This window comes from Agelaius tricolor, unplaced genomic scaffold, assembly GCF_023055355.1.
Source record: "Agelaius tricolor isolate 1412-34295 unplaced genomic scaffold, bAgeTri1.0.p SCAF_15, whole genome shotgun sequence".
Classification (NCBI taxonomy): domain Eukaryota; kingdom Metazoa; phylum Chordata; class Aves; order Passeriformes; family Icteridae; genus Agelaius; species Agelaius tricolor.
The window spans coordinates 5,770,021-5,790,501 of NW_027269275.1; the positions used below are offsets into that span (position 1 = coordinate 5,770,021).

The window sequence follows — 20,481 nt, forward strand, 5'->3', positions numbered from 1 at the left end:
TTAGAAGGGTGTAGCTCCACCAGTTTATTTCTGTTTTGCTCTCCCTAATTCTCCTCAGCTTTTCCATTTCTTCGTTCAGCTCTGCCACTGGACAGAGCAGATCATTCACCTGCTGACACCACACACAGGTGTCTTTTGCACTAACCTCTGATGTTAGCACCAGGTTCAGACCCTCCCTGCAGCCAGGGGCCTGGACAGCTGCGTCCTTCCTGGGGGCTTCTGTTTGAGTTAGTACACTCTTGCTGGCAGCAGCAGCAGCAACAATGGCTTTTCATCATTTGTAAAATATTGCTGGGGAAAAAAAAAGGCAGAAAGAAGAAATGAAAAAAAAAAGGCAAGCACCCAAGCACCTCACAACCAGCCAAAGACACAAGGAAGATGGCTGGCTGCACCCTTTTTGTTCAGCCTGATTGTGCCAACTGCCACAAAAAACTGAAAAACCTGTGCCAACTGCCATGCCCAAATTGCCATGGCAAGTCCCTGTTTGCTGTGGGCCAGGTCGCTCGCACTCCCCAGAGCCATTTTGCATCACCTGCAAAGGACCAGGAGATCGACCCTTGCCTGCTTGAATGGCTGATGAGAGGGTCATTTAGTGCCCTGGGCTTCTTGATTTTCCTCTGTTCTCTCTCTACTTCACAGTGTCTGACTTCCATACAAGCTCTGTGTGTATAAAGAAAATTCCTTTACCTTCTCCAGCTACTTCTCTGGACTATTGATTTCCATTTTTTCCCACTTGCCTGCCTCAGCCTGAGCCCCAGGTGATCCACTTTTCCCTCAGAAGCAACTAAGTTTCCCCAAAGTAAACTTACGCCTGGTTTTGGTTTTGTGGATTTTTGTCCAATTACATCTGTTTTCATGCTTGTTTGTGTCCTAGACTGTCACCAGGACATTTTGTTCTTCTTACTTCCAGTCTTTGGGATGGTTTTAGTTCCAAGACCACTGTCCTGCTGTCAGAGAAGCTTTTGAGATCTCAGAGCAGAGAGGACGTTTTTAGGAGAGGAGATAGTGCAGGACCAGAATATTTACTACCATGCACTGGCATGGGACCCAAAAAGCTCTGGATCATGAAACTCCAGGAGTTTGCTGTCTCCCTCCTGCACAACAAAGTCCCTTCCCCTCTCAAAGCCTCTGTTTTCTTGTATATAAAACCTGCAATGTCACTGAAGGGATGCGGTGCCTGAATTCATCAATTTCCTATGGAAGTGCTCGGGGATGCTCTTGGGAAAGGCAGAGTAGGGAACAGGGCAGGTCCAAAATGGAAGAAACAAAGAGTGATGCTGGTAACACGTAGCTACAAGCCAGCTTCATCTCCCCTTCCCAGGGAAGTGCTGCAGTGGGTGCTCTGTGACCTTTATCTGCATCCCCCAAGCAGCTCAGTGGGAGGAAAAGCCAGCTGAGGTGGTCGGTGGATTCTCCCTCAGTTTTGGCAGAGGCTTTGAGCCAGGAGGTTTCTCTGGAGGGATGTTGGCTTTGGAAACCTCTCCTGAGCTTGCAAGTGTGGGGTGAAACTCCCTGCTGTGCCAGTGAACAACAAGTTATCCTCTGATCCATGTGGGACCCTCGTGGCTTGGCTCAGCCTTTGCTGGGGAGCTGCTGCTGCTCCTCCCCAAGTGCTTTGCTCTCCTGCACTCCCACTTCTCTCTGCAAATCTGTGGCTTATTAAATGATCAGCTGGCCTTGTCTCTCCCTGGGGCTGCAGGCAGAGTTTTTTGCTGCACCCCTCAGATGAGGAGTGGCTGGAAAACTTCTTGGACGAGAAAGAAGTAGAGAAGGTGCAGGGCTTTTCTATAGATTTCACTACCCTCCTGAGAAGAAGGGTCGAGGAGAAGAAGAAAAGGGTGCACAAAGACCCCCTGCTGTTCGCCAGTGACAATTTTTTCATTGAGCCATTGGTAAGTGACACCCGAGAACCTCATTTTCTTCCTCTTCCTCTTCCTCCTCCCAAGCACCCTTCCCCTGGCTGCAGTCACTGGGCAGATCCTCAGCTGGCCCCATGTGCTGGCAGGGAGGATGTGGAGTTTCTGGAGCGGCTGCAGAGCTCCCTGCTCAAAGCATTTGTGCCCTGCAGGCTCAAGGCAGGGCTGGGAGCCTGACACAGCCCAGCTCTGCTGCCAGGCTGGAGCTCAAGGCCCTGTGTGCGTGTCCTTGCAGTGCCACAGGGAGCAGTTCCTGTAGGCAGGGGCTCCCCCCACACGTGGGGCTCAGCAGAGGCTGTTGGAGCACTGCCAGCTCACACACTGACCTGAAGCTTGCAATGGTTCCCTGGCAAAAGGAGGCCAAATTCAGCCCAAGGTTAATGACAGAAATGCCAATCCCCTCCTGTAACCATGCCTTGCACTATTGCTGAGTGTCCCTTCCAGTGTCATCCTTGTGTGAGCCTGGACACAAGGGTGCAAGGCTGAAATGGGCCTTTGGAGTTCTCCTGCACACAGGGACAGAAAACCTTTTCCTTTTCTGGTGATGCAAGCAAACTGCCACGTGCTCCCATCAGCCAGAGCCCTGATTCTGAGTACTGGCATTGGGAGAGATGATGAATGCCTGGTGTCTGCACGGAGCAAAATCCCTTCTCATCTTGCAGTAAAGCCCAGAATAATCCCAACCTCTGCTTTCTTTCAAAACAGCTTAACTAATATCTGTAGTTCAAGGAAGGGGATCATGTTCTCTTCTTGGTTACTCCTATGGCCCATCTAAGGCCAAGAGCCACCAGTGCACAGTGGCACTTACATCCCATGGAGCTGACAGCAGCATGATGGGACCAAGAGCTTGTGTCAGAGCAGCAGGAATATTGTGGAGAGTGGCAGCTGATCAGCTGAGCATTGAGAGCTTCCAGCGCTGTGTTGAGCTGGGTTTGGAGGCTTTCCTTGGCTGCTTGTGTTGTTCACTCATCATTGATGCTCAATCAAGGCTTACAGGCCTGTGGTTGGAAACAAGAAATGTGGAGTTTGAAGAGCAATGCTTTGCTGTCTCTTTCTGTTGTAGGAGGGAGAAATTGAGCCCAATAGTACGGCTGAAATCACGGTGACCTTCGAACCCCTGGAAGCACTGGTGTATCAAAGTGTGGCTTACTGCCATGTCTCAGGTGCAGCTCCTTTGCCCTGCTCCTGTCCCCCTCAGTGAAGCCATGGTGCAAGCCTGAGCCCACTGGGCTCCCATGGAAGTGCTGGGAAGAGTCCCTGGTCAGCAGGGCAGTGCTGGCACATCCCCCCTGGCCCTGCAGCCTCCAGGAAGTCTCCTGTGCAAGGCCAGGGCTCAGAATGCTGGGTCTGCCTTACTGATCCCAGAACAGCCCAGGCAGTGCAGGGAGAGGTTTTCATGCCACGGCTTTGCCAGCATTTCCTCAAAGGCCAGAGAGCTCCAGAGCAGAACAGCTTTAGTGAACAAGCACTAAGCCCCTGCAGGCCCCTGGCCTCCAGGATGGGTCCATTTGCCATGGATCCATCATCAGGTGGAAGGAGCTGAGTTAGAAATGTGCTCCCTGGCCCTGGATCACCTCCCAGTGCCCAGACAGCAGCAGAGCAGAGGTGGCTGAGCCCCACTGAGCACAGGGTGTTTGTAGAAGGAGCACCCTTGGCCAGCAGCTGCTTCTCTGCCTGTGTGGGAGTTGTCCCCTTGCAGCTCTCACTCTGTGGAAACAGAACACAGTGCTGAGTGTCAGAAGGGGAGCACTTGGGCAACAAAGGCCTGTGCTCCTGGCCCAGGTAGTTTGGTAATTGCCAAACTCATCATGAGCTTTTGTGCCTGCACTGAATGGATTTCAAAGCTCCTCTAGGTGCATGGGAAGGAAACCACAGAATCACAGTAGGATGAGGTGGGGTGGACCTTAAAGATCATCTAGTGCCAAGGCCCCTGCCATGGGCAGGGACACCTCCCCCTAGACCAGGTAGCTCCAAGCCCCATCCAGCCTGGCTTGGAACACTTGCAGGGCTGGAACCTCCACAACTTCCCTGGGGAACCTGCTCCAGTGTCTCACCACCCTCACAGTAAAAAATGTCTTCCCAATATCTCAACTAAATTTCCTTTCTTTCCATTTCCACCCATTACTGCTTGGCCTGTCACTCCAGGACACCAGAGATGTTTTAAACTGAGCAGGCTGGTGGCTCAAATTGGAAACTAGCGCAAGGAATGGGTTAGAAATTCAAAGTCAGCCCCAAGGGATATCTCCTGAGGGAAGAGAAGAGTCCATATCTCCTCCTGCAGCATCAGGAGCTGACTGCATCCAGCTCAGAGTCAGGGACTAGCACTGAGGCAGCCTGGAAAATCCAGTGTGACAGAGGGAATGATTGTACTGCAATGGACATCTCTCCCCAGGCCGTGAGAGCAGGATACCCCTGTGCCTCAGAGGGGAAGGCCAAGGACCCTTGATTGAACTCAGCTCTCCTATACTGAACCTTGGGGAGATTTTTATCAACACCTCCTATGTCTATGAGGTGAGCAGCAGGGCTTGGGATGGATCCTGATGGCTCCTGAGGCAGCAGCAAGCCTGGTGGAGCTGTGGAATTGCTGCCAACCTGGGCAGCTGTGAGCAGGGAATATTTGATGTACTGCTCAAACCTGGGGGGTCAGAAACGTGTGTCTGTTGTTCCTGAAGCCCCAGTCCCAGCTTTTGGGCAGCCTTCCTTAGGGATCAGCTGGGAGGCTTCCTGCAAAACAAGCCCTTGCCACATGAAACCAACACTGGGTCAAAAAGCTGCATGTTCAGAGGCTTTTGTGGCAGTGCCAGACACAAGGCACCTTTGGACTGGGCTCTGCAGAAGCAGCTGCAACAAACTGGCTGCCTTTGAGCTTCAGCCCACTGCAAACAGCTTCCAGTCAAGTGTCCCTGCTTATTGCTGAAGTCACAGGAAATCCATCCAGCCTCCTGGCTCAGTGCTGGCCATTGCAAAGGGCTTGGGAGTTCTCTCCCTTGCTGACCAGTCCCTCACCACACTTCAGCCTTGGTGCATCTCTGGCTCTGGAAGGAGAAAAGTGTTCCTGGGAATAAAGCAAAGGATTTTTCTACCTATTTGCCTCCCCCCCAATAGTGTCAAGTTTGCAAAAAATTCATGAGGGAGCAACTCAAAGAGGTAGAAAATGAGGCACTACAGCATGCCAGACACTTTCAAAAGCACGGCTGGGGAAGGGAAAGACACGCTGAGTTTTCTTACCAAAAGATGGTGCTGTCTGTACATTTTGATGCTGATGCCTCATTCTCAATGAATTGTTTCCATGGTATGGGAACAGGTGAATGAGTAGATGGTGCTGTTGGAGCTGTGCTCACTGGGGCAGCAGCAGCTCTGGGGTGATTCACTCCGCAGCTGCAATCACCCCACTCAGGGCTCTCAGGGCCAGCTCCCCATGAGCTTGGTGATGCTGAGCAGAGGTGCACTGCTCTGTGTCCATGGGATAAGCCCAGGGTGACTGCAGGTCTGTGGAGTTGCCACTGCTCTGCATGAAAACCCAAAGGCAGAACTTGTCCTGTTGTATCTTTTGACTTCTGCCATTCAGCAGCACAAAGCATCTTCTGCCTTTGTTGGGTGTTCATTGCATCATTAGACAATAACTCACAAGAAGGGAAGGTTCCACTGTATTTCCACTTTTCCTTCTTCTGCAGGTGGAACTGATTAACATAGGAGCTCTTGATGCTCCCTTCACCTATATCTCTTCAACCACAGAAGTGGACTTCTGCTTCATGGTTGAACCCGAGCGGGGCATGATTGCACCAGGTGGGACCCAGACTGTTCAGATCTCCTTCCATACCACCATGCTGGGGTGGTTTGAGGAAGAATTTCAGTTCAGTGTGGCTGAAACTCCTACACCTGCGATCCTGACCATCAGGTAAGGACTCTGGGAGCTTGGTGGGCACATCTGTAGCTGTCTCTGGGACATCCCCCACCTACCTCATTTTGGGGTTGAGCAGAGAAAAAAGGTGATGCCTGAGGTCTTAATCTCTGCTGTGATCCTGGCATTGCCTTAGTGTCAGGATGCCTGCTGCCCTGTGTGGTACCCAGGAGCTGCAATGACTCCTCCCTGCAGGGATCTCCCTCTGCCTTGGGCCATGGCAGGCAGTGGGATGGAGCAGCTCTGGGCAGCAGCTGCTCTGGGATGTCCCACCTGAACACCCAGCAAGGCCCCCAGGGCTTTGCAGATGGGCCAGCCTGGGTGATTCTGCAGCAGCAGCAGTGTTTTTTAAAACTTCCATTAATAATCCATGCCAGATGGGCAGCAGCAGCCTCAGCTCCCCTCTCATGCTGTGGGGGACAAGCTGTGCTCCCAGCTCCTGTGCACAGAGTGCTCTGGTGCCTCCTTTGCACAGCCAGCAAAGGGCTGATGTGGGAGTCAGGAACTGTGCAGCAGGAACTGTGCCAAGGACTGGGGCACCATCCCATGGGCTGGTGCCATGGCAGGAGACAATCCTGGCCCAGCCAAAGGGAGAAGGGCTGATCATAGGGGAGGCAGAGCTCAGTCCTCAGCACCACAGCAGTGTGAGGCCTTGTCCCTGCCAGCCTGAGCCATGTGCTGCTGGGATAATGGAGTGGAAGCAGGAGAGCTGATGCTGGCTGCTCTGCAGCTTTGGAGCTGGGCTGCTGCTCTTGGGGGGCACTGGCTCAAGGCAGTAAAGAAATGAAAGCAATCTGCACTTGATTGTACCAATAAGATAAGGGAGATGGATAAAAAGGAACAAGGAAGTTATTATTTGGCAAGAGAAAAGTGGTGAGTAGGTCTGCCCATAGTGGAGAAACAATTATGTTGGCTTTGTTTTTGGAGGAAAAGTGCTGCTTTTTTAGTTTGGAAATCAAGAGGGAACCTTTCACCATCAAATAATTGATTCTCCTCTGTCCCTCCCCCAAACTGGTCATGGGGTGTTTCTGCATAAGCAGCTTTCTCCTTGAGCAAGGGCAGGTGTCTCTTGTTGAGATGTGCAGAGCAGAGCCAGGGGCAGTCCTGTGAGTGCAACAGAAGGCACAGTTCACTGGTCCTTGATTTTGAACCAAAAGGCAGAGTGGGCATTGATTGGCATCAATCATGAAATCAACTGGTGAGTGTTGTGCAGCTTCAAGTGCTGATTTCAGTGGATGTTGGTGACTTTTGGAGTGTGTCTGCTGAGTTCAAGGCCAGGTGAGGTGCTGTGCTAGATTCAGGACAGCCTGGTTTGGTTGTTGAAGCTCTTGCTCTTGGCTGTGCCAGCTGGGGCACTGCTGACAAACCATTCCTTTCCTCTAGGATTCACCTGTCCCCTGGGTAGAACTGTTGCTGCTCTTTTCAGAGGATGTTTGGGGCTCCCCTGGATTCATGTCTCAGAACTGTGTCTGTAATGACTGTGTGGGTCAAACTCTCCTGAGAAAGCTCCTCCATGGGAACGGCAGTTCCAGCTAAGAAGGAGCAAAGCAGGGAACCTGTGGCTGGAAAGGCTGGTTACAGAAGTTTGTGGGGACACCTTGATGTCCATCCCATTGCAGCTGGGGAAACTGAGGCACGGAGCCATGTCTGGGTGTGTGTTCAGGGTCCTTCATGGGACCCCCAGCATCCCAGGGGCTTCTGCCTGCCCATCAGTGGCTGTTGGCTGCTGGCCACTTGGCTTGAGCTGCCTCCTGTGCACAGGGCCCTGTGCTGAGCACACGGTGCTGTGTTGGTTGGAAACCCAGGGTGCCCTGAGCCCAGGTTTTGTGCCCCGAGCCACGACAGCCGGACCTTTGCAATGCCTTTAACCGAGCCCTTTCCTGCTCTGTCCTCGGCCTCCAGGGGCATCGTCACTGGACCGAATTTACACTTCGACCTCCCTGACCTCGACTTCGGGGACATCTCCTTTGGTGAGTGTTGCCTGGGCTGGGACACAGCGTCAGGCATCTGTGCCTTCCAACAGAAAAGCATCCCTCACTCCTGGTCTGCCCCAGCCGCCTCTTCAGGCTGTGAACTGCAGGGCTGCTGCTGCTGCTGCTGCCTTAGGGGGCATTTTGCCATTGTGAGATCAAATAGAACCAAGGAATAGAAAGGCAGTATTTTCTAGTGTCTCTGTCCTGCTTTAAAAGACAGATGTCTGCCAAGGAAGGTGGGAATCCTCTTGGAATGCAAAGATGACCCCATCCCTCCAAATTATTATACCTTTGAAATTACAGGGCTCCCAGGCAAAACTATGGGAAAAGGACTAACAGTTCTTTCCTAGACTATATCAGGACAGCACAGACAAGAAGGCAAGAACAGACGTTTCCCAGGGGCCAAGTCCCGTTTTCCCCCTTTGGTGTTGTTGTGATCACAGCAGGAGGAGCTGTGGGGTCTGGCAGGGCAGTGATCCCCTCCCAGCCCGCACCGGCAGGGAAGGAGGGAGGGAGAGAAGGACGGAAATGCTCCTTGTGCAAACCCCCAAAGGGCAGGGGGATGTGGGCAGTGCCCAGCAGCAGCAGGCAGGAGCGGGGCAGGCAGGCAGGGTCGATGCCAGCGCTGAGCTGCAGCCAGGGCAGTCCCGGGGCCAAGCACACAACCTCCCGCAGCAGCAGCGGCCGAGCTGCGATCCCCAGCGGGAGGAAGGGAAGCTCCGCTCCCTGCCCAGCCTCAGCTCCCACTGCACAGACACAACTCCCAAAAAAAACCCGAACAAAAAGCCCACCCCAGGACCAAAACCCCCCAAAACCCCTTGGCAACATTCACTACCAAGCCTAAACCCAGAACAATGAAGTTCATCAACTTTTGAAGGAAACTCATTGCCTTTCCTGAGCTGCTTCTTCCCCAGCCTGCATCACCACGGAGGCACTTGTCAAGTTGCCGTGTGAAGAAATGAAACAAGAAAGGCAACAGATAGAAATATGCTTCTGAAGCAGGAGATTGATCCTGCTGAATCCGATTTCATTCCTAAGGTCTCTTCAGCTGAAGGCAGCTGTTGTATCTTTGCTTCTTTGTAACTGTTGACTGTTGTCTGCAGGTGCTGACCTCAGTCTCACTTGAGGTTTTGACATCTGGGTTTGTCCTTTTTGTGCCTCTCTCGTCTCCCTGCTGGAGTCCCTGCTGGAGCTGGCAGTGGTCACTTGGATGGGCACAGAGAAGCTCTGGGCTGCAGCTGCAGTTGTTTATTCTCCCCATCTGTGTTCCAGTGGCTCTTGGTGAGCAGGCCTGGGGAGAAGTGTCCTCCCCACAGAGCTGCCAGCCCAGCCAGAGGTGCACTGCAGAGCAGGCTGTGGCTGCTCTGCAGGCTCTGCAGGACATCCCCACCATGAGTGGCTGTGTCTCTGGCTTTGCAGGATGGAAAGCAAATCTCAGAGCTAAAGTGAGGGAAACCCTTGCAGGCAGCAATCACAGTGAGCAACATGGCTGTGATGTCCCTGTTTGTTGGCTGAGGTGGGACCTGGTTCCTAATTGCTAATCTCAAACCAAGGCTGGGGTGTGCCCCCAGTTGAGTGGACTCTGAGCTGTCATGTGCTCAGTCTGTTTGGCCCAAACCAAGAGATGCTTTAAGGGTCCTGCAGAGAGAAACTGCATTAAGGTGCATCACATTCTAGTCCCTGATTCCATCCTCATTTTCTTTTGCTGTAACTTCTTCTCAATGACAACTCACTGTTTGTGTATCTTGAAAACAATGGGAGTGTTGGCAGACTTACCAGGGAATTTTACAGCTTGAATTCTCAGAGTAAATGCTGGGTCTGGGTGCACACTCATCACTGAGAGATAACTGGTGATGGTTTGGGGTAGGGGAGGGAGCTCCTCCCCATCCCAAAGAGAGAAGCTTGCAGTGTTCAGCAGGGCTAGGAGTGGGCATTTTCAAGGCTGCAGTCTGGAATCAGTGTCAAAGGGAACTCAGTGACGATTAATTCCTCATGCAGCTTCTCGGTGAGCTGTAGTTCACAAAATAAAGAGCTAAACTCCAATCTCACTTTTATCCTGGCAGGATATTCCCACCAGGATCATGCCATAATGGGTGCCTGAATGGATATTTGTGTCCTTTCCTAGGCTTTCCCTGCACCAAGAGCATTTGCCTCACCAACTGCTCCGTGGTGCCCGTGACGTTCAAGCTCCGCATGTCGGACGATGGCACGCAGCCGGCTGTGAGCAGCTTTGATCAAATACACAAAGAAGGTGACCCATCCTGGAGGAAGGGAATTCATTTCTATGTGGAGCCAAGGGAGTTCACAATGAATCCCAGCCAAGGGACCATCCCCTCCCATGGGCGCCAGGACATTGAGGTATGGGAAGAATCCAGCCGTAGATGCTTCAGCACCAGGGCTGAAGCTTCACTGGAGTGTGGGAGGGCTTTAGCTCTGGTGCCAGCTTTGAGCATCCTGGGAGTGAGAGATCTGCACTGCTGGGAGGCCTCTGCTAGCTGGCTTACCCGGGATGTTCCTCAAGGAGCACTGGTTTGTTTCCAAAATCCTACACTGAGATCAATACCATATAGTCAAGTCCTGAAGCCATTCGTTTGTTTTTGAGAGCAATTTCTTTGATTGTAAGTGGGCAGAGCAAGGATGAAGGCAGAAGGTGGCTGTCAGAGAGATGTCATTGTATAAAGCAGTTAGCTTTTCTTCTTGGTCTCATTTCTCCCCATTGCTCCTGGGGAGCAGAAAAATTTGTGTTCACTGCAGGGATCTCCAGTGGAGACAAAACACTCTGCAGCCATGAACTGCCCAGCACCTGCTGGGCCACACTTTGACCTCAGCCTTCTGCTGTAAAGCTGAACTCAGTCTGTTCAAGTCAGATTTCCTCTGCATTTATGTCATTGTAGTCAGATGAGAAATTGGCCCTTTAATTTGAATACAGTGGTGTGTAGAGCTTTAGTCTAATGTTTTAATGAAGCTGACCTATGCTGTGATAGCAAGGTGTGTTTAACAAATCCAGTATTGCCAGAAGGCTTTTGTTACTCTGAGACTGTGCTCTACACATGGACCAGCAGAAGAATTAAAGCCAAATCCTTCCTCAAGAACTGGAGGATATCACATGTGGGTAATGAGCTTTTGTAAGGAAGAATTTACTGTTCTTTTTTCTACCAGGTGACCCTGTGTTCCAACACCGTGATGAGATTCAAACGGAGATTGCTGGTGGACCTGGAGGGTATTGCTAAGGAAGTGGCATCAGTGGTCATCAAGGCCAGGTACCAGCCCTTCCTGGCCTCCCCCAGGGACTGCCTTGCACAGGCTTTGCTGGCTGCAGCTGCCAAGGAGAAGAGCTGCTTAATGGCCTCATGTTGTGCCAGCTGGACATGAGAACAGCAGTGCTTGGACAGCAGCCTGTGGTGAAAAGCCCCTGCTCACAGCCCAGCACGGTCCTGGGCCCTTTTCTAAAGGGACCAGGAATGGTATCATTGATTGGCCTGGGTTTTGGTGCTTGAGGTGGAACAAATTTCCCAAGGGCCTCCTCTCCTTCTTCCTGCAAGAGATGGAGTTGTGCTGGTTGTGACCACCCTGCATTGGTTTGGGACACACCAGGCAGCCTGTTGAGAGTCAGGGTCTGGTTCTGTCCATGAGGGCACATGACAGGGGAAAGTGGCTCCCAGCAAGAGTGGGGAGGGCAAGGTCTGACGAGGGGAAAGCAGCCTTGATGTGGCAGGTCAGCTCCAGTTTTTCTCCTTCCCTGTGTTTCCCATTTTCAGCTTTAATGTTCTCAGACTTAAACCAAAAGTCGTTCTTGCTGCAGCAGAATTCCACCCTGCTGTGCTGCTGTGGGTGTCAGTTGAATGCCAAGAGGGATGCAGCTCCCTGGTGCTGTTCCCTCTCCCAGGCAGAGCCATCCAGGCAGTGCCTGGGCTGCCATTTTGTCAAGCAAATGGAGCTGGGGCCAGTCAGTGCCTGGAGCTGTGCAGTGAAGGAGCCAGGGAGCTGCAGGGCCTGGGAGGGGGTGGCTGATCAGCCACTCTGTGGGGCAGCTGCTGTCTCATGCCCTCCAAGGCTGGGGCCAGCAGCTGAGTTCTCAGGCAGGGCAACAGCACCATGGGAGAGAAGGGAGTCATTTTTATGAGACACTAGGGTTGTGTGTTCCTTGAGCCTTAGTGAGCACTGATCCTTGTTGGGATGGCTCCCCCAGAGCTCGTGGGTCACTGGGACTGTTCCAGGAGTCCTGTCAAGCCTTCTTGGGTAAAGCAGGGGCTGAGGCAGCTGTGGCACAAAGTGCTCTGCCTGGGGCACTTGGCAGCCTGTGGGTGCTGCCTCTCAGGGTTTGCCCCTCCTTGACAAGACATGTTGGAGTGGGAAGAAGTAGAAGGCAATTTATCACTGTAGGGCTGTTCAATGCCCATTTGACAGTGACCAACATGTTCTGCTCCATTTCACAATCTTTGGGGGTAAATGTTCTCCATTCTCTCAGTATCTCTGATTCCCTTGGGATCATCTCTTTGCCCAGATGTCTTGTTCCTGAGCTGAATGTGTTCCCCATAGTCCTGGCGTACCATGAGTGCCTCCTGAAGGTGCCATACGAGAGGAAGCTCCTTGTTACGAATCCCTCCAGCCTTCCTGGCTGCTACGGGCTTGTTCTCCAGGTTTGGCATCACGTCCACCTCCTCCTGTCAAATATTATTGGGGAGACTATTAGTGGGAAAAAGGGTTTGGATAAGACCTTGCTGGTTTCTATTCAGTCTTAAAGATCTGCTGAGAAAAGGATCCTACCTGAATGTAAACCTTAGGATGCAGTTTAACCTCCTGAGGAAACAGTTTATGTTCTAGTCTAGTCTTCAGGGTGTTTTCTTGTGGGAGGTCTTAGAGGGTTGTGAAAAGCTGCTGCATCCACAGACACCAGTGCCTGTGCTGGCAGCCTCCTTGCAGGATCCCCTGGGAGTGCTAAGCCTACAATTCTTGCAGCTTGTTTGTGCCTTTACCTTTGTCCTGGGGAGTTTTAAACGTCTAAGTTGCTGTTGCAGTGGATGTTAAGGAGTCTAAAGTTTCTTCAGAGGTCCCTCTGAAGTTGCATTTCATTCTGTCCCTTCCAGCAACGCAAGGACGACTCTCCCGTGCTCTACTCCAGCCCCAAGCCCTGTGGGATTGTGCAGCCTTACGGCACTGCAGAGATCCCAGTTATCATCGAAGTGCAGACGCTGGGCGAGCATCGCACCAAGATTCTCGTTGGCGTGTTCGGGGATGAGAGAAACCCGCGAGTGAGTGCAAGGGGAGATGTGAGCCTGTGTGCAACTGCTCCTGGCAGGGTGCACAGGGACAGGGATTCTTCCAGGGAAAACAGGCACAGGCTGCTGGGGAGAAGGACAGCAGGGATGGGTGGCACAAGCAGCCCATGCCTCATAGGTGGGGATCTCAGTGTCTGACGCAGAAGGTAGTTCATCTAAGCTGGAATTGAGGGGAGTTTTAGTTAATTAAGCTTTAAAATGCTTAACTTTGGAAACACCTGTTTTCAAATGTCTTGTCATCTCTCTGAGCACAAAAGAAGATGTCAGAAGACTTCTGGGAACCTTGAGCTTTGTGTAAAAGAAAGGAAAGCTGGCATTTGAAGACTGGTTGCAAGGATTTAAACTTAGATTAAAACATAATGAAATGATGATGCCAAATTCCCTGGATGGCACCAAACATCTGGGCCATTGTGGCACTGCATGTAAATCAGTGAACAGGAAGGACAGGCAATGCAGGCTGTGCCAAGGAGCTTGAAGTTTGACAAAACAGTTGCTTTCAACTATCAGGCTGCTTACCTTAAAAAGGAGGGTTTCTCCCTGCCAGAATAACCAGTTGTTTAACTGTCAGCCTGGTCTTAACTAGAGATTTCTTGCAAAGCTTTTACCTTTGGGCCAATAATTTGTAGTTTGAAAGGTTCTCTTACCTTAATCCTTTTAAATTTGGAGGTGAACATGTAATTTTCTTTTCCTTTTTTCCCAAAAGCCCAGCATTTCAGCTGGAGTGTGGTAGCTGTCCCTAAAGCAATAACTTGAGCAGGGTTGAGCTGTTTAAGCTTTTTTAGGTTTCCCTGTTGTGGTTTGTTTTGAGTGGTTTTTAATCTTTCTTGCCTGCTTCCTGGAACAGGGAGTAGAATTACGGAGCTCTGGACGGCTGGCAGCAATCTACCCAAGTCCAACTGTGTTAGAGTTTGGCAAGATCCCAGCTCTACAGCCTGCTTCACAAAGCTTTACCCTCTTCAGTGAATGTCTTGTCCCTGTAGACTTCAGCATAGAAATGGTAAGTATCTGTGGGGCTGTTTTCCAGGGAAATGGACTGGTCAGTAGCAGCCATGACTTGGCTTTTAAAAGCAAGATTTCCATATTGCCCTGTGTGAGAGGAGGCAAGATACTCCAATATTCCCTCTGAGCGAGGCAAGAGGAACCTGGCTCTGGAGTGGTTTTAGCTGGGGCACCCCTCAGTGAGGTCAGGTGCAGAGATGTTGGAGCAGCAATTAATCTGGGTTGCGTTGACAAGTTCTCCCTTAATTTTATCTTTTGTCTTTAGCTGTGTGTGTCACATTTTGGAGCTCCGAGATCAAGAGAAACCTGTGGTCCTTTGCTCCCCAGAGCATGGATTTCACTGTGGTTTCCCTGTCCCATCTACATTTGCTTTGTGCCAAACTGCTGTTAATGGTAGAGAGCAGGGTGTGAGGTGTGTCCTCAGACTGCTGGTGGGGAGGCAATTTTCACACCTCCTGGGGGTCAAGCCAGCTGGGCAGTCCACACAAAGACAAGGGTGGGGGTTGTGCACCCCCCAGCCTGTGATCTCTGTGCTATTGAAGAGCATCTTTGGGGAGCAGCTGCAGAGAAAGGCTGTTTAATATGTGGGGGCTGCATAGGGCAGAAGGAGCTGGGGCTGCTCCCCTGGCAGGGGGAGCAGGGCTGGTGCAGCCAGGAAGGGCTTGTAGGCTGGGCCTGGGGGTGGCTGGCTTGTCTGCTGGAGGGGGAGATCTGTGAGGGGCTTGAGGTTTCTTCTACTTCATGCTGGCTGTGTTGAACTTGTGGAGCTGGTTAAAACCTGATACCATGGATTTGTCTGTGTCTGTGGATAAAGCATCAGGCCATGTGGGAGAGTCCAGCCACAGCCTCCTGGGCCAAGGAGGAGGGGTGTGACTTTTCCTCTTGCTGCTTTTCCAGCTGTTTGGGAGATAAATGTTATTCTAAAGCGAGGGGTTTTTCCAGGGCAGCTTTCCCTGACTCCACAATGGAGTTCTGCTTTCAGCCTCTGCAGGGAGCAATGCACCTTGGCTGGGTGCTCATGGTGTGTAAAGGTTGGGTTTCATGTGCTCCTGCCAGGGCCAGACCTGCAGAGCTGTGTCTGCACAGCTGTGCTGGTGCAAGGCCTTTCCTCCCTCCTTTGGGCAGCCTCCAGCTCTCTTGGCCAGTCTGTGAAGTCCATGAGAAAGCAGATGACAAGAGTTCTTGGGAAGAGTGGGCCATGCCCACAGAGCACATGTTGTCCAGTTTTCTTTCTGCTTCCTGCTTTCCTGCTCTGCTATAAGCATTTGGAGGTGACTTTTCTTTAGGCAGAGGGCACTGGGGCACCTCTCTACAGCTGATGATTGGTGGGGAGTGAGGGCTTCAGTCCTTTAGGGGGTGTTGAGAAGCACTGATGGCCCCTTGGGAAAGATTAGTTTGGTATTGGGGTTTTGCTTACCTGGTTTTGCAGAGACATTCTTCAGGCTCTCAGCAATGTCCTCCAGCCATGTGGTTTCTGCAGTGGGATTTGAGCAGTCCTGCTTTCCTCTGGCCTTGAGCCTTCGTGAGAGGCCAGGAGAGAGAAAGCAGCTTTCCTTGGCCCACAGTGCAGAGAAAGACTGGGGAAGGAACACTCTCCTGAGGACAAGCATCCCTTGGGTTGGGCAAAATGGGGTTAATTGGCTGAGTCCCTTAAAGGAGGGGAAAATACAGGTTGTATGAGCTCTGCTGTTGCCCAGTACTGTAGCTTAACTTTAGGGAGATTAAGCCTTCAGGATTTTTATCCTCCCCTCTTTAGTCTTTCCTTTTCTTATATCCCACAAGACACCAGGGTGTGTGGTTTCCATCCTAAATGCATATTATGCTTGTCTTACAGGCTTCCAAATCCTACTGCTTTGTTATTGAACCCAGTGAAGGAGTGATCCCTGTTTTGGGTGAGGTTCCTGTGACTGTCACAGCAACCCTGGATGACACTGTGGGTTTTGATGACACTGTCCAGCTGTTCATTAGGAACAGCCTTTGGAGCACCGTCTTTCTCCAGGCTTTCGGCATTGGCACCACAATTGTCATAGACAAACCATTTGCCCCAGAGCTCAACTTGGGATACCAATTCAGGTAGGAGATCTCTCCACTCCCACCTCTCCTCCTGTCTCAACAAGGAGCAGTTTTTCTGAAGTCCTTCAGGCAAGATCTTCAGTGTTCAAGGGCCTGACTCCTTCCCTAAAGGCAGAGATTCCTTTACAAACATGTGATGGGCACTTGAGAGTTGTTAGACACCCTCAAAAGCCACTGAAAGGGAAACCAGTTGCTAAATTGCCACAAACTGTCTGTAGTTCTAATACATTGATGTCCTCACTTGATGGAGTAATGATCTCACAGGCTGCCCCAGAACTAAAGGTTCCTGAAATGGTGCCCAGATGAGGCAGTCCCTCCATGTGGCTGAGGCACCAAGGGAAGATCCTTTCTCTTGCCCTTGCCCTTTCCCAATGGCACCTGCCAGGCAAGCAGGGGCCCTGGGAACAAAGAGACAGGAGGGTGACAACCCCCACCAGGAAGGCAGGAGCCCACAGAGCAGTTCCAGAGGCAGAGTTGCCAGCAGAGTTTGCAAAGTTCACTTCCAAACAGTTTCTAATTGCAAAATGAAATTTCTACAAATGGCTACCAGTGCAGAGCCAAGGCTGATACGAATGAGAGAGGTTCTGCTCCCCTGGTTTCCTCTCGTGGAGCAGGCAGATGATTTTTACCAGCTTGCTGGGATCATCCAGAAACTGCCTCTGAGCCGGCTTTTAGGAATGCCTGCAATCCTACCCCCACACACAAGGTCCCCAAGGGCAGCATCTCAAAGATTCAGTTTCAGCTTTGGGCACAGATTAATACAAAATACAGCAACAGTATGAATCACCCCAGAACAAACATTTTGGGGGAAAACACCACGTCCTGTTAGCCTCACCTGGAAAATGTTACATTACCATTATAAACATATTTCTCTTTGCAATAATGACATCAAAAGGGCACCTTATCAGACACCACTTCTGGTCCACATTAAGAGCTGGAAATGAAGACAGTCTCTAAGCAATTAACACCTCAGGTTGCTCACTGGGAGCAATCTGATGATCAGGGAAATAGCTACTCTCATACTCTTTTCCATCCTGCCTTCCATTCCAGCCTCGTGCCCTGTCTTCGTCAGTTCAAAGTAACAAACAAGGGCCGCCGTTACCATCAGCTCTTCTGGAGTGCGGAATGCTACAGCCCACCTGAGGAGGGGGGCCAGAGTGTCTCAACCCTCTGTAGTCTCCAGGATGATTCCCAGCGCCCCAAACGTTCCAAGCCTGCGTTTGGGGTGAAGTCACCGAGGATGGGCCTGCAGCGAGGCCAGTCTGAGGACATGGTGCTGCGAGGCTTCTCCCGCATCCCACAGGTGAGATCCCCTCCTCTGGGCTTGTTCCACAAGCCCTTGACATTTGCCTGGGGAAATGAGCAGGGGCCTTCACAAAACTGATTTAAGGCTACTCGTTTCTGTGGCAGCACCAGTTGCTTTCCTTGCTGGCCACCATCAGACCAGCTGAGACTTTATTGTGATTCCACAGCTACCAAAACCCAGTGCTGATCCCAAAGCAGGGGTGGATGGAAATATTGCTCTTTTGGGGCAAGCAGTGTTGCATGCTGAGTCAGCAAAGAAGGGCAGAGAAATAAGTTACACTTAGACTAGGAGTCCAAAAAGAAAGTGAACTAAACAAGTGCCAAGTGGTTTATCTGGGGTGAGCACGGAGTAAAACAAAAGCCATGTCAAGGGAGGGGGTTTCTCACAAGTGCCTTTTGTGCTTTTGGGGTGCAGTGTTACAGACAATTGAGCACAGGAAGAAAAGGGGGCAGGGACTGTAACTGTGGCAGGAATAGGGCCCGTGGTGGGTGCAGAGCCAATGCAGGGCATTTGCAGGGTGCCCTGCCACTACGCACTGGTGACAAGTGACTCTTGCTTGCAGGAGGTGCAGGATTATGTGTTCTGTGAAGCCATCATTGGGACATCCCCCTATATGGAAAGGATAATAGAAACAATCATTACCTGTGAGTTCATTCACCCCTCTATAGAAGTATCAGCCAGACAATTCTCTTTCTATGTGGAGAAGGTAAGTCTGGATTGCATGCTGGCATTTTAACAGCATGGCTGAGGGGGGTGTGTGCTTGTGTTAAAGCCCCTCTTTACCCTTCCTGAGGCACTTTGTAAAGTGAGTGAAGACGCTTTTAGAGATGAGACTGGTATTTGACTTCCCCAAAGTAAAAGTGCAGTTCCAGCTGCAGTGCCAAGGAGATGGTGGCCACCCCAGAGAAATGCCAGTTTCTGTGCTCACTGTAAAGGGAGGCTTTTGAGGACCCTCTAAGGCACAGTGATGTCTGTACACTGATGCTGTAGGGAAGCTGGGAAAACTGGAGATTCCTGTGAATTCCTCAGGCTGACAAGGAAAAACCCAACATCTCCTGTGTCTCTGTGCCTTCTCTGCTGTTGGCATGGATGCTTGATGGTACAGCTATATGGATCAGCTCTGTGCATTTCCCTAAGCCTCCTCTGCTTCAAAGGACCCCCAGGCATCCTGCAACTGCAGTGATGATAACACTGAGGCAGAGCAGGTGCCCTTTAGTCTCTGGATCCCAACTCCAGCATCATCTTTCTGCCTCCTGCAAGTTGTCTGAAAAAGAGAAGATGGTTAATGATTTGGTTTCTGTAGTTTCAGGCCTCTCCTCTGGTTCCCAGGCTTCCAGTGAAGTACAGAATCCCTGGAACAGGCAGTTCAGATGTAATTGAGAAGCTTTTCAGCTCTCCCTGATTCTGCCTGGGTTCTGCTCGATGCCACACACCCAAACTGATTTATTGCATACTATGGCACAGCACCTGTTTGGTATCAGTACATGCAGAAGTCGTTTCCCAAAGTCTCTGGGTTCTCTAAACCATGCAGGAAGCCCAGCACAATGCTCAGACAGGAAGGAAGAGCCCAGGCTGATCAGAGCTTTGAGACCACAGACACCTTGTCCCTGTAGCAGGGGCTGCAGGACCTGTGGTGCAGACAAAGTGCTTTTTGAGGCTGCTAGAGCCAGGAAGGTTGTGAGAAATGACTGTATGTGAGTGAAGATCCTCTAGTGCTGTTCTGCCCAATAGAGAGACAAAAGTGGAGACAGATGGCCTGGATTCACTTTCTGCTTTAGATCTTGGTCAAGCAGCCACCTCCTCTCAGGGGCCTATTCCCTCATCTGTACTTGGGAGTTTTCCCTGTCCTCCAGAGGATGCTGTGGTTTCTAAACATGAAAAGCATCTGCTGTCAAGAAAAACCTCCTGGAAGGGTAGAAACAAATAGAAAGAGTAAATAGAAATGTATGCACTCGTGAGGCTGAAAAATGTGAGCTGCAGCAGAAGCAGAAGGAGGTCTGTTTCTAGTTGAGGCTGTTTTTCCTTGTCTCCTGTTTCCATAGAAACCCAGCGATGTCCTGACACTGCAGTACCAGCCTTTGTCTTTAAAAAACACCTGCCTGCTGCCACTGGACCTCATGCTGCACTTGGAGCAGCCATTCCTGGTCTGTGATAAGGAGCAGCAGCCCCTCCCAGGTGGCCAGGTGAGCAGCCCTGGCCTCCTCCAGTGGGGTCTGAAGAGGAGGGATGTGGTGGTGCCTTTCTGTTGGGAGCTCCTTGAGTCAAGAAGTTTATTCTGTAGCATCAGCAGTGGGCTGGTCTGAGCTGCATCAGCAGAGCTGCTGAAGGAATCAAAATCTTATCTGAATTGAGAAGATCCATCCTGGCTTTAAGGCACAGGGAGAAGGGAGCAGGCAGCTGGGTCTGGGCAAGCCATGCAGGGAAGGTGTCTCCTGGAAAGCCATGCCAGCTCTCCAGCAGCCACCCCCTTATACTGGGGCTGAGCACAGAAACGGGAGCCTGAGGGATCCTGGACTGGACTGTGGTGCCTGCAGCCAGAGCCCTGCTGGAGAGAGATGAACCATGAACTGAGAAGCCCGTGCTGGGGTCACTTGGAGCATTTACTGTTTCATGCTGTCAGACCTTGGGACATCATCCCACAGGTGATTAATTACTGCTCATCTCCTTGCAGCCTGTGAGAGTGGGTGTAGGGGAGACCTGTCATCTCTACATCGTGTTTGACCCAGCTTATGAACTGGATTTTAAGAGCTGGAAAAAAGAGAAGGTTCTGAAGATAGACATGGTCAGGGGCCATCCTTTTGTGGAGCGTATCAGCCTTGAGGGAGAAGTTCACTTCCCAAATCTCCAAATGGAGCCCAGCTCTGTGGAGTTTGGCTTCATCAGGCCTGACACGGAAGAAGTGCGTTCCCTGGAGATGACCAACTGCAGCCCACTGCCCGTCCAGTACCGCTGGTCATTCCGTTCCGACAGCGAGGTGACCAGGTTTAGGTATGTGCACCTTTGCCCTCCCCTTGAAGCTCTTCTTGTTGTGTCC

General features: G+C 51.3%; 1 protein-coding gene across 1 annotated transcript in view; it reads left to right on the forward strand.

The window, feature by feature from the left end:
* Positions 1-1,255: 1,255 nt before the first annotated feature.
* The window catches only part of LOC139596583 (hydrocephalus-inducing protein-like), a 56,374-nt gene continuing 37,148 nt past the window's right edge, over positions 1,256-20,481 (forward strand). The window contains exons 1-16 of the mRNA XM_071440988.1: positions 1,256-1,280; positions 1,726-1,892; positions 2,980-3,079; positions 4,309-4,427; positions 5,591-5,814; positions 7,720-7,787; positions 9,916-10,010; positions 10,950-11,050; positions 12,295-12,430; positions 12,878-13,042; positions 13,914-14,066; positions 15,903-16,141; positions 17,192-17,444; positions 18,010-18,153; positions 19,490-19,630; positions 20,119-20,435. Of these exons, the coding sequence (XP_071297089.1) occupies positions 1,256-1,280; positions 1,726-1,892; positions 2,980-3,079; positions 4,309-4,427; positions 5,591-5,814; positions 7,720-7,787; positions 9,916-10,010; positions 10,950-11,050; positions 12,295-12,430; positions 12,878-13,042; positions 13,914-14,066; positions 15,903-16,141; positions 17,192-17,444; positions 18,010-18,153; positions 19,490-19,630; positions 20,119-20,435 (2,447 nt within the window). The remainder of the gene's footprint in view (positions 1,281-1,725; positions 1,893-2,979; positions 3,080-4,308; positions 4,428-5,590; positions 5,815-7,719; positions 7,788-9,915; positions 10,011-10,949; positions 11,051-12,294; positions 12,431-12,877; positions 13,043-13,913; positions 14,067-15,902; positions 16,142-17,191; positions 17,445-18,009; positions 18,154-19,489; positions 19,631-20,118; positions 20,436-20,481) is intronic.